This window comes from Thalassophryne amazonica, chromosome 13, assembly GCF_902500255.1.
Source record: "Thalassophryne amazonica chromosome 13, fThaAma1.1, whole genome shotgun sequence".
Taxonomy (NCBI): domain Eukaryota; kingdom Metazoa; phylum Chordata; class Actinopteri; order Batrachoidiformes; family Batrachoididae; genus Thalassophryne; species Thalassophryne amazonica.
In genome coordinates, this window is record NC_047115.1 from 1,282,452 (window position 1) to 1,295,698 (window position 13,247).

Sequence of the window (13,247 nt, forward strand, 5' to 3'; positions counted from 1 at the left end):
TCCAGTCCCATTTGAAGTTCACCAGTGACCATCTGGATGATCCAGAGGAGGCATGGGAGAAGGTCATGTGGTCAGATGAGATCAAAATAGAGCTTTTTGGTATCAACTCCACTTGCTGTGTTTGGAGGATGAGAACAACCCCAAGAACACCGTCCCAACTCTGAAGCATGGGGGTGGAGACATTATTTTGGGGGTGCTCTTCTGCAAAGGGGACAGGACGACTGCGCCGTATTGAAGGGAGGATGGATGGGGTCATGTATTGCGAGATTTGGCAAACAACCTCCTCCCTCAGTAAGAGCATTGAGATGGGTCGTGGCTGGGTCTTCAGCATGACAAACACACAGCCAGGGCAACTAAGGAGGGGCTCTGTAAGAAGCATTTCAAGGTCCTGGAGTGGCCTGGCCAGTCTCCAGACCTGAACTCAATAGAAAACGTTTGGAGGGAGCTGAAACTCCAACCTGAAAGATCTGTATGGAGTAGTGAACCAAATCCCTGCTGCAGTGTGCAAACTTGGTCAAGAACTATAGGAAACGTTTGACCTCTGGAACTGCAAACAAAGGTTTCTGGACCAAATATTAAGGTCTGGTTTTCTATTGGGTCAAATACTTATTTCATGCATAGTGTACCTACGATAAAAAATTACCTACATTCTTTGTAGGTGGGAAAACTTGCAAAATCGACAGTGGATCAAATACTTATTTGCCTCACTGTATATCACAGGAGAAGTTATGCAAATGACCTGAGGAGGGCAGTAGCGACCCACCTTTACTACGTCTGCCGTAGAATGCACCAGAAGAAGAAGCAGGTGCGGCGTTTCCGCCACAATGTCCACGTCTTCGTCGGGTTTGTCTTACCACAGTGACGGGGACTTTTACCCGAGAAAGTTCGGCCCGAAGCCGGACGTGGTTCCGTCCGGGGTGACTGAGAGGAAGCTGGTGTCGCTGGATAAACCGGACATGGTGTCGGTTCATGTCATTAACGTCCATGATTCAGGTTTGTTATGCTAGCAGGCTAACTGTTACCTGTAAACTCACCTGTTCGTCTGTAAACTTCTTCGCATTACGCTGTTACTTGCTCTCATTAACGATAACGCCAGAACCACGACCAGACCGCTCTCTCTGTCGTTTTCAGACGTTTTTGTCCGTTTGTACACCCGAGTCTTGTTGATGTTAGCGCTGTGCTAATGCTGCCGTCTGAAGGTCTCATCTGATTTTAAGATTCTTTGTTTATTACAGTCAGTTGCCCAGTTCTGGATCACGTTTTTTAAAGTCCTGCTATACGGAGCCATAATGCAACTGAATGGCCTTTATTGTGTATTGTTGTATTGGGTATTTGGATGTTATCTAGCTGAAGAAGTCTGGATGGAGCAGCCCTTCTACTTAAAGTGTGAAGCCACATTATGTGTGGTGCAAATATTTGCCAGAAATGGATCACTTTGCCCGGTTCTGGATCACGACACTCTGTGTCACTTTGGGTTCATTCCTGGCATCTGGCTGGAGCCCTTCTAATGCAGAATGATATGCACTGTGCCCGAGAATGTGTTTTGGACACAAAATGATAGAAATTATACTTATTAAATGAGAATTTACTTAGTTTCGAAAAGCGCGTTATATGTTTTTACGAGCAAAAAATGTGTTTACTCAAATTGGGTGGCATTCCTTAATAAATGAAGATAAAATAAAATCTGTGGAAATAAACATTCTTGGATTTTGACATCTCCCCCTAAGCTTTTAACTCAATGAAGTGGGTCAGGACTTGCTATCATTTTGCACCTTATATTGTTACAGATGGAGACCAAAGGATGGATTTTAAATGTGTGGTGGTGAAATTTCTCCTGAATTAAAAAAATAAAAGCCCCCACATTCATGCCCATTCGTGATGTTGAGATGACCCCCAAAGTACACATGGCTCACAAGTACTGACACGAGGCTGCTGCTTCAGTGATCCACAACCAGCACATTTTCGGGTCAGAGATAATGCATGCAGCAATTAAACAGCAAGACATAACACACTGACATTTTCTACCCAAGTAAGTAAGTATTTTCCCACTCTAGAACCAATGACACTGAATGGCTAACTCACCTTTGCTACATAATAGCGATCAGGGTCGGACTGGGAACAAATTTCGGCCCTGGCATTTTTCCTCTGGACCAGCCCACTATTGGCCCGACGAATCCACCCCCAAACACGCACACCCACCCGCTTATACTGAACCCCCAATGAACAAATACTATACACCTAAACACCATGAACACACACCTAAACACACACTTTGACTGTCATTTCACCTTGATCATAGTACAAAACGGAAGCAAAAGCACACAAGCGGAAAAAAAGCTTTTGTGTCTCCAAAGTATGTGTGTGTGTGTGTGTGAGAGAGAAAGGTAATGTGTGTGTGTGTGTGTGTGTGTGAGAGAGAGAAAGGTAATTGTGTGTGAGAGAGAGAGAGGGAATGTGTGTGAGAGAGAGAGAGGTAATGTGTGTGAGAGAGAGAGAGGTAATGTGTGTGTGTGTGAGAGGGAGAGAGAGGTAATGTGTGTGAGAGAGGGAGAGAGAGGTAATGTGTGTGTGAGAGGGAGAGAGAAAGGTAATGTGTGTGTGAGAGGGAGAGAGAAAGGTAATGTGTGTGTGAGAGGGAGAGAGAGGTAATGTGTGTGTGTGAGAGAGGTAATGTGTGTGAGTGTGAGAGAGAGGTAATGTGTGTGTGTGTGAGAGAGAGGTAATGTGTGTGTGTGTGAGAGAGAGGTAATGTGTGTGTGTGCGTGTGTGTGAGAGAGAGGTAATGTGTGTGTGAGCGTGTGTGTGAGAGAGAGGTAATGTGTGTGTGAGAGAGAGGTAATGTGTGTGAGAGAGAGAGGTAATGTGTGTGTGTGTGTGTGAGAGAGGTAATGTGTGTGAGAGAGAGAGGTAATGTGTGTGTGTGTGAGAGAGAAAGGTAATGTGTGTGTGAGAGAGAGAGAAAGGTAATGTGTGTGAGAGAGAGAGAGGTAATGTGTGTGTGTGTGTGTGTGTGTGTGTGTGTGTGAGAGAGAAAGGTAATGTGTGTGAGAGAGAGAGAGAAAGGTAATGTGTGTGTGAGAGAGAGAGAAAGGTAATGTGTGTGGAGAGAGAGAGAGAGGTAATGTGTGTGTGGAGAGAGAGAGAGAGAGAGGTAATGTGTGTGTGTGTGTGTGTGTGAGAGAGAGAGAGAAAGGTAATGTGTGTGTGAGAGAGAGAGAGAGGTAATGTGTGTGTGTGTGTGTGTGTGAGAGAGAGAGAGAGGTAATGTGTGTGTGTGTGTGTGTGTGTGTGAGAGAGAGAGAGAAAGGTAATGTGTGTGTGTGTGTGTTTAGTTTATCTTACCTTACAGCAGACAGTCTCGGGGAACACAACCACTTATTCAGGGTCTTTTTTGTGTTCGGTGTTGGGTGTTTTTCAAAAAATAAAGACTGCTTGTTTCGGTTCGGGCGGCTGAAATAATCCATAGTAGGCTCGGTCTCAGACGTATCTGAAGGGACGTTGACAGTAGAAGCACTAGCATGATGAACTTCAGGTTCTGTTGTCTCCTGTGCGTCCTTTCCCACGACCTGCTCACTGGACACGGAATCCTCAGATTCCGACCCATCATAGACATCAATTGGCTTTGAGCCTGGACTAACCTCTCCAGTAAAGTTGTCCTCATTTTCGCCCGTTGAAGTTGCATTTTTGCCCGTTGTAGTAGGGACGTTGGGAGCACTAGCAGCAACGCTAGAAGTAGTATTGGCCACAGCAAACAAATTATCTATTTTAAAACACCCGGAAGCCTCAGCTTGTAGAGCTTTCTGCTTTTTGTCCCAAATCTTCTCCGCTCCCCCCTTCTTCTTTTTTGCCACCTCTTTCCATGATTTATCTAGTGAAAATATATGCGCGACAGGCATCCGTGTTCCCATGGACCTGCGCCACTCATCACATCAGCAGGGTTGCCAGATGTGACCGACTGATGATTTCCAGCCCAAAAAAATGCTCAAAAACCACCTGGATGCACTAAATCTCGCCCAATTTGAACAAAAGTCTGTTGATCTCTATGGCCATAAATCTACAGAAAAAACATTTTTTACCCGCAGACGGCCATCCTAAACAGCCCAATCTGCCCAACACTGCACATCAGACGGAAAAGGACAGCCTTTAGATGCATACCCCCATGCACCGCAACACATTTTTTGCAAAATCTTCGGACATAAATCCGCCAAATACAAGAGGAACATCATATTTTTTACTTAAACAAAGTAATATTTATTATAATTTAGTTTGTTGCAAGGATTTTACAGTTTAGAAAAGAAAAAGAAAATTACACCATATTCCAACCGTCACAAAGATGTTTACTACAAGTAAAGGGTATATAAACTGCACGTACCTCCCTATCAATTAATAGTAAAAGTTAAACCTCAATAACGGTTTTTTGAGTCGTCACTACCTACTCGCAGTTACAAAGTAGAGAACGGGGCCGGTGTGAACTTGGGAGGGCCGGCCCACGCACATCTAAACATGCAGCGGCCCACCGGGCAAATGCCCAAAATCACAGATTACCAGTCCGAGTGTGATAGAGATCGTCACTTTCACACTTGCAGGAATGAGTGAGTCAGAGAAAGTGGGCACACCACGGAGACCATGATGTTTTGATTCCTCTGCTGATCACAAGGATGGCTGGATTCAGTCGAACTTGTGGTCGTTTGTAGACGAAACATCAGTCTTTTCATTGGTACCAAGTATTAGCTTATTCGCACTGATTATGAGAAACGGCGGCGCAAATACTACAGCAGTGATCCGGAACCGGCAATGATCCGTAACTGGGCAAGTGACTGTATTTAAAAGACAAATTGACCTGGAGTTTTTTTTTTTTGTTTGTTTTTGTTTTTTTGTTTTTTTTTGTACGTTTTCCAGCTTCTGTGAGTAAGGAAATTATAGGATTGGATACATTTCTGTTTTATTATTATTGTTTATTATGTTTTTATTTTTATTAGGTAGTGGATATTTTGCTGGACCTAGCAAACTTACAGCTAGCGATGTTTTGCCGGCTCTCCTATCTGATTGGCTAATTCAAATGACGTCATCGCAACCAGAACCTGTGATGAAATCAGCTATGGCAAAGTTTAACTGGAAGATATTTCGCCGTACTTTGCTTGTGCTGTTTTGCCGGCTGTCTAAATTCATTCACTCCGGAACGGAACGGCCTCGGTCGGGCGGGAACTTGAAGGCGATCGCAGTTTAAGTCTCCTTAATTCATATTCATGATAGTCGTTCGATATTGGTGATTTTCATTCTTGAAAACTATCATATTTTACCATTCAGTATTTTCAGGGGTGGACTGATCGAAGGTTTTGCAGACATGACACTGACAGAGAAAAAACAGGATAAACACACGTGCCAATGTGGACTTCTGTAATTTCGTTTTTATTCTGTCTTGAATTTGCAGGTTTTGGAACTCACAAATCTAAGAGATTATTTCTGTTTACCATTGCATTTTGAATGTTTTATCATGTTAGCTACACAAAATGAGGCCACTTAAGGCCAAATAAAAAAATAAGTTGTTCATCATCCCCGCCCAACACAGAAAATTACGAAGACTGCAAAAATTATTTCCACCGCGCCCGAAATTATTTCCACCCCATGGCGAAAAGCACCAGTGGAAATAATTTTCACCACATGGTGGAAATAATTTGGGCACAGCTATGCCACATTTTTGAGCTGCTTTTAGCATCCGAGAATCCCGTTGGCAGTGGGTGATTTACTGTTCTGATTCAAATGACTTTATGGCACCCAAAACGGCATTTAAAGATGAAAAATTAGCATCAACACCCAATGCCGAGGGCGCCACCATGTTGAAATACCCTCTACGATGATGCCATTTGAACTAGCTAATTAGTGAGGAGACTCGGTCAAATACTGCTAGGTGCGTGTTTGCCGTATCCGGCAAAATATCCACTGCCTTTTTATTATGTTTCATTTTATGTTTTGCCCGTGGTTTAACACCGATTTTACCCTTGGCCACAATGGAAACAAGTGAATGTATTTATATGTGGAGGTGGTGGTCTAGTGGTTGGGCAATGGGCTTAAGACCAGAGGGTCCTCTGTTCAAACCCCAGCCTGACCGGAAAATCACTAAGGACCCTTGGGCAAGGTCCTTAATCCCATAATTGTTTCCGGTATGTAGTCAGTACCTTGTATGGCAGCGCCCTGACATTGGGGTGAATGTGAGGAATTACTGTAAAGCGCTTTGAGTATCTGATGCAGATGGAAAAGCGCTATATAAATGCCATCCATTTATATGTTTATACGAATAAATTCAGTCAATACAGCAGAGATGATGAAATCATCATCTTTTAAGTTACTTTTAAGTGTTAAATGTTGTCGTTTTATGGTTTGGTCAGATTTGGCTGTTGCCATGTCCTGGCTGATGATCATCAATTTATTTTCATTTATATAGCGCCAAATCACAACAGAGTTGCCTCAAAGCGCTTCACACAGGTAAGGTCAAACCTTACCAACCCCCAGAGCAACAGTGGTAAGGAAAAACTCCCTCTGAGGAAGAAACCTCAAGCAGACCAGACTCAAAAGGGGTGACCCTCTGCTTGGGCCATGATACAGACACAATTCACAGAACAATTCACAGACGAATATACAAGAAATGCTATTGGCGCACAAGACAGGAGGATCGCCAACACGAATACAACTCCCATCTCTGGATGGAGCTGCACCTTAAACAGAGAGAAAAAACAGAATCAGGCATCAGAAAGACAAGAAATACTGTATTGTTCAGTAAAGTGTTAGGACGTGGCAGGGTTCTAGCTAGTGCAAACTTGCGTTACGGCCTGATACGCTATAATTTTGGACCGTTACGCTTATTTTGGACCGTTACGATTTTCAATACAGCGTCTGTAATCAACCGTTTCTGCAGCGCGACTCCAGTTTGAAGCGTGAATCCACTGAATTGAAGCAATGCTTCGATTCAGTGGCTCGTGGCTCTTTGATTCGCTGCTTAACCCCTCTGAAAGCCATTAAAATATCATGAGTCACTTTTGTGTGGATTAAAGTCACTAACTGGGACGCTTGTCTTGTTGCAGTCGAGAAACGAGAATTGTCCTCCGTTCCGTGCTTCAAACGCTGCGCGGCTCTCTGCCGACACAAAGTCCGCTTGGGATTAATAACTTCAAAACGAATCGCCGCTTTAAATAAAATGACACCTCTTACAAACGTTGCAATACAGACAATAAACTACAATCGACTAAAACGTTTTTTCCTCCCAAAATGAGACGTCTTGCATTCTTTATGAACCTGACGTGCAGCTGCAAGAGCTGCAGCTCATATGGAAATACATTCATGCCAATAATAATGTCTGAAAGGAAATGCTTTTGACAAAAACTAACATTTTATTTCTGTTTATGTCCAGAGATCACGGATCCACCATGTAGAGTTTATTATGTCCAGAGTTTAAAGATCCAGTGACCAATTTCATATTTATTTACTTTAAGACTCAAATGTTGTTCACTTTCAATTTAATCAGCTTATAAAGCGTCAAATTACAACAAAAGCCGTCTCAAGGAGCCTCACACAGAACAGTTCAACATAAAAAAATTAAAATAAATAAATACAAATAAAAAATTCTAATACCTAATTAAAAACAAGTAAAAGAATCAAACATAACAAAATAAAAACCACTCATAAATCAAATCAATTTTATTTATATAGCGCCAAATCACAACAAACAGTTGCCCCAAGGCGCTTTATATTGTAAGGCAAGGCCATACAATAATGATGTAAAACCCCAACGGTCAAAACGACCCCCTGTGAGCATGCACTTGGCAACAGTGGGAAGGAAAAACTCCCTTTTAATAGGAAGAAACCTCCAGCAGAACCAGGCCCAGGGAGGGGCAGTCTTCTGCTGGGACTGGTTGGGGCTGAGGGAGAGAATCAGGAAAAAGACATGCTGTGGAAGGGAGCAGAGATCAATCACTAATGATTAAATGCAGAGTGGTGCATACAGAGCAAAAAGAGAAAGAAACACTCAGTGCATCATGGGAACCCCCCAGCAGTCTAAGTCTATAGCAGCATAACTAAGGGATGGTTCAGGGTCACCTGATCCAGCCCTAACTATAAGCTTTAGCAAAAAGGAAAGTTTTAAGCCTAAACTTAAAAGTAGAGAGGGTGTCTGTCTCCCTGATCTGAATTGGGAGCTGGTTCCACAGGAGAGGAGCCTGAAAGCGGAAGGCTCTGCCTCCCATTCTACTCTTACAAACCCTAGGAACTACAAGTAAGCCTGCAGTCTGAGAGCGAAGCGCTCTATTGGGGTGATATGGTACTACGAGGTCCCTAAGATAAGATGGGACCTGATTATTCAAAACCTTATAAGTAAGAAGAATTTTAAATTCTATTCTGGAATTAACAGGGAGCCAATGAAGAGAGGCCAATATGGGTGAAATATGCTCTCTCCTTCTAGTCCCCGTCAGTACTCTAGCTGCAGCATTTTGAATTAACTGAAGGCTTTTCAGGGAACTTTTAGAGAATAAGAAAGAGAATAAAAATAGGTTTTAAGTCTTGACTTAAAAATGTCCACGTACTCCGACTGCCTCACTGAGGGCCATGTACTGGCTAACCCAGAATGAGATTGCCCACTCAACAAACTTCCCTAGAATGGCCAATTTTTAGCTTGAATTTTCAAAAGCTTTCCCCCTTCTGTGACACCCCCCCCCCCCCCCCCCCCCCCCCCCCCCGGTTTGCTTCGCACCCTCGACATTACCACCACGCTACAATTTTATCCTAGCTAGAACCCTGGGACGTGGCTATTCGTACGTAGTTGTATTAATAATTCCAAATTGTATTCATACGTAGCGCAGCCTTGTTGTTATTATGGTTAGAGGTTAGGATTTGTGATTGTGGTTAACATAGTTTATGAATTTACACATCAATAGCAAAATAATCAGGTCCCATCTTATCTTAGGGACCTCGTAGTACCATATCACCCCAATAGAGCGCTTCGCTCTCAGACTGCGGGCTTACTTGTAGTTCCTAGGGTTTGTAAGAGTAGAATGGGAGGCAGAGCCTTCAGCTTTCAGGCTCCTCTCCTGTGGAACCAGCTCCCAATTCAGATCAGGGAGACAGACACCCTCTCTACTTTTAAGATTAGGCTTAAAACTTTCCTTTTTGCTAAAGCTTATAGTTAGGGCTGGATCAGGTGACCCTGAACCATCCGTTAGATATGCTGCTATAGACGTAGACTGCTGGGGGGTTCCCATGATGCACTGTTTCTTTCTCTTTTTGCTCTGTATGCACCACTCTGCATTTAATCATTAGTGATTAATCTCTGCTCCCCTCCACAGCATGTCTTTTTCCTGGTTCTCTCCCTCAGCCCCAACCAGTCCCAGCAGAAGACTGCCCCTCCCTGAGCCTGGTTCTGCGGAGGTTTCTTCCTGTTAAAAGGGAGTTTTTCCTTCCCACTGTAGCCAAGTGCTTGCTCACAGGGGGTCGTTTGACCGTTGGGGTTTTACATAATTATTGTATGGCCTTGCCTTACAATATAAAGCGCCTTGGGGCAACTGTTTGTTGTGATTTGGCGCTATATAAAAAAAATTGATTGATTGATTGATTGAAATACATGTACAAGTACATAGGCTCATGATTATGTAACATATGAAACAGGTGCTACGTACGAATAGAATTTGACAGTACCAATATGGCTACGTACTGATAGCCATGGCCAAAGTGTTGTTGTCTTCTGCTGGTTTATTGTTTACTGCAATGCTTCTTTGTTCCACAGATGTCCCTGTGCACAGAAAGAAGCATGACACTTACATCTTGGTGAGTATTTTTATTTTATTTTATTTTATTTATTTTTTTTAGTGTCTTCAGGTCTGATGGTCATTTAAACTGTTTGGTGAGTTTCAGGGACTGTTGCTGTCTACATCCACAGATTGTTGTTTACTTAATTATTTATTTTGATGTTGCTGTTGATACAGTACAATACACAAACCAGGAATTGCTTTTACAGCAGCTGTGGTTGTTTAGACCCCATTCTAACTGGTGTTGGCAATCCAGGTTGAGCCGGTTTCAATCTGGATGATTTTCTAGCTAGATAGTGTTCAGACCTGTTTCTCAAATCCAGTTCATCCTACAAATGCATCCAAACTCAGTCTAGCTCAAGCTGAATTGAAGCCGTGTAGTTGTGGATCTGGACATCAGAGAACAGGTGTATGTATTTGTTACGACCCTCCCCAGTGCCTTCCTGTCGGCAAGGTTGCTACTTTCATGCCACAGAGAGATACAACAGGTTAGTACACTCTCTGTTTTTCCTTTATAGAAGGAGGTGAGGACAGCTGGGCTCAGACTTTTTCAAATATTAAAACCATTCACACACAGAGTAAATTAATCTGACCTGATACATCGTTTCAGTCGGATTCATCTTCACAGCCTGACAAAATCCACATAAAGCGTCCTGATTTTGGAAAATGAAGTCTGAAAATGGTTTAGTTCCTTGTTGTGGCCGAAGAAACATAGTGTTTTAAAAGAAGTCCCTCTGTTTTTTCTGCTCCCAGTGTGTGTCTGAGCGTGAACCAGGCAGGGAGACTGATCAAATAGGGCTGGGGGACCGATCGGGCCATGACGCCGGAGATTTACGCCACAACAAGACAATGAACTTATTTTAAAAGTTGAAAGAGTCACAGTGCCTCTTTCATTCTCGTCCGCATTTAACGTAGCTACCAGTCAATAATTCTGCACTCTGCATGCAATGAAAATAAATCCATAAGTAAGTAAATTTAAAGATAAAATCACAAAGTGCTTTACAGGAGTTTAAGAACACAGAAATAAAAATGCAGAAACTAAAAGCAGCAATAACATAAAACTAGTTAAAAGCAAGCCTGTACAAGTAGGTTAAAATAAATCCCATGATCCACCAAGACAAAAATAAAATAAATTATGTTAAAGGAAAAGAAAACCCACTGATAATTTACGATTGGGTTGGTAGATTATGATATTGAGAGCCCATATGAAAAGTTGTAGGCATGTGTGATCACTTATGTTAAAGTTAAGAGAGTCTAAAGCCACCAGTAGGCGGCCATGTTGGCTGTTATAGCAGCAGTGTGTGATGTCACAAGGGCACAGAGGTTCAGCACTCTGCCAGTGTTGCCCTGCAGTATAGAAGGGACAGAGATGTTAGAGTTCTCAAACTCGCTCCAGAAAGGGCCGAGAGGGTGCAGGCTTTCTTTGCAGCCACCCACTGCACCAGGTGATTTCACTGATTAACATCACTTTGAGCAGGTGGAATCAGTGAAATCAGCTGGTGGAGTCGGTGGTTGTAAAGAAAACCTGCACCCTCTCGACCCTTTCTGACACGAGTTTGAGACCTCTATATGGGCCCTTTCACGCATCACACAATTGAAGCCGACTAGCGCACGAAGGAGGAGGAATTAATTGCATGTGTATAGCATGTGTGTTGAGGCCCCCCCCCCACACACACACACACATGGTCTGCAGGGGGACAGCCCGTTTGCATGACATGCTGATATGCATTTACAGATATGATCATATGGAGGCCGGACAGCCAAGTCTGACTGCACACAGCTGGGTTGCCGCGGCCGCACACAGCGCACGTCGGCAGGCTGTGTATGTGAAACAGATTGTCAGATCACGCAGCAGGTGATCTGAATGTCACACATGTCTGGCCCGACATGCGTGTCCGGCAGAACACGTGTGCTGCAGAACTATGACAATATGACAAGCCAACAGCCCCATAAATACTCCACTTTCAGTCACGTGTCACCAAAAATACACTATAACAAACATTGTTTTGTCAGTTATTGCGGCTGTTTTTTCTCTCTCTTTTTTTAAATGTTTATCTCCTTGTTGATTTTTAGCCATTTTGTGCTCTTGTTATAAGACAGTGATTGTAGCGCAGTGGTAAAGTTTCTGTCTGGTAATCAGAGCTTTTGTAAATTGCAGGTTCGAATCCTGTGAGTGGCATTTGGGCAATTCTACAGTAACGGAATTACAATCTGAGCTAATCTGTCATGGTTAGATGCCATATGTCCAGACTTTGCTGCTGTTGTAATTCCGTTACCATAGAATTGCCCATTTATTTTATATTTAACCACAGGGTTCTGTATTGTGTCCCCTTTTATTTATTATTTATATCAACCCAGTGATATTCACTAATTATACAGCTGATTTTTATTTTATTTTTCTCCACATAATCAGCCCCATGTGGTGCAACACGTCCCGGCTGCTCACACTGTGTTTGTGCTCGCGCACGATGGTTCATGGATCCCCATTTCATGTTTGGTTTGTGGATTTTCTTCCAGTTTCTGCGTCTTTCGTGTTATATGTGAAGGGGCCCTACAGTTAGACAGAGATTTTTATTTTTTTTTAGCTAAATACGTTCCATAAATGCTGTTTTTCTGATGTCTCGCGGCGTCTGATCCGCTCCACATGCAGGACTGAGTACCGGTAATTTTAACTTTTTTTTGTTCCTTTGTGCATCACGAGATAATGTCATCGTGCAGCCAGGATCACCTGGTGTCTGTGCTAAATGAGACGTTTAGGCGCTGTGACGTTTTCAACTTGTAGCGCAAAGACAGAGACATGGTGGGGATTGGGGGGAAGAGAAAAGGCTCCGCTGGCTGATCTACTGGGAGGCGCAACTGTAGCGCAAAGTGCCAGAGGGGCTTTTCTTCATCCACAACAAGGATTTAATTGTTTTCAGATGACGTTTTCTGCAGGTCGTGTTGATGAATCCACTAAAAATAACAGATAAGACTTTATATTTATTGTGTGTGAGACTTTACGACTCATGAGGATCTCAGCTTCTCGTTAATTAATGGACTGCATCAATTGATGTATTTGGACTTATGAGAAAGCCTGTAAAAATCCATAAATTAGCTGCACTATTGTTTAAGCCGCAGTGTTGAAAGCGTGTGAAAAAAGTTGTTAGTTTATCGCACAGTCGATTTTCCCAGCTGAGTCAGTGAGTTTTCTTTTCCTTTAAATTACTCTGTTTGGCCTGTGTGTGGAGGGCAGAGGCCGTGCGACAGCGTACACGCACTCAGTGATGTGCTTGTCAATATTTATGTGTTCCACCTGCAAATAAAAGAGTTCTGCTGGTTGGAAACGCAAACCAAGCCAAACTAACTGTTCCAGCCCTCACCATGCCATGCAGTACCGACCCGGACTGCTCGGTGGAAACGGGCTGTTGACATTCGTCAAGGTGTGACAGCTGCTTAATTTATTAGACGTACAAGGTT

The 13,247-nt window shown here is 43.1% G+C and overlaps 1 protein-coding gene across 1 annotated transcript in view; it reads left to right on the top strand.

Moving 5' to 3' along the window:
• The first annotated feature begins 824 nt into the window (after positions 1-824).
• Positions 825-13,247, top strand: part of slc30a6 (solute carrier family 30 member 6) — an 83,473-nt gene continuing 71,050 nt past the window's right edge. Inside the window, exons 1-2 of the mRNA XM_034184809.1 lie at positions 825-993; positions 9,770-9,810. Coding sequence (XP_034040700.1) covers positions 825-993; positions 9,770-9,810 — 210 coding nt within the window. The remainder of the gene's footprint in view (positions 994-9,769; positions 9,811-13,247) is intronic.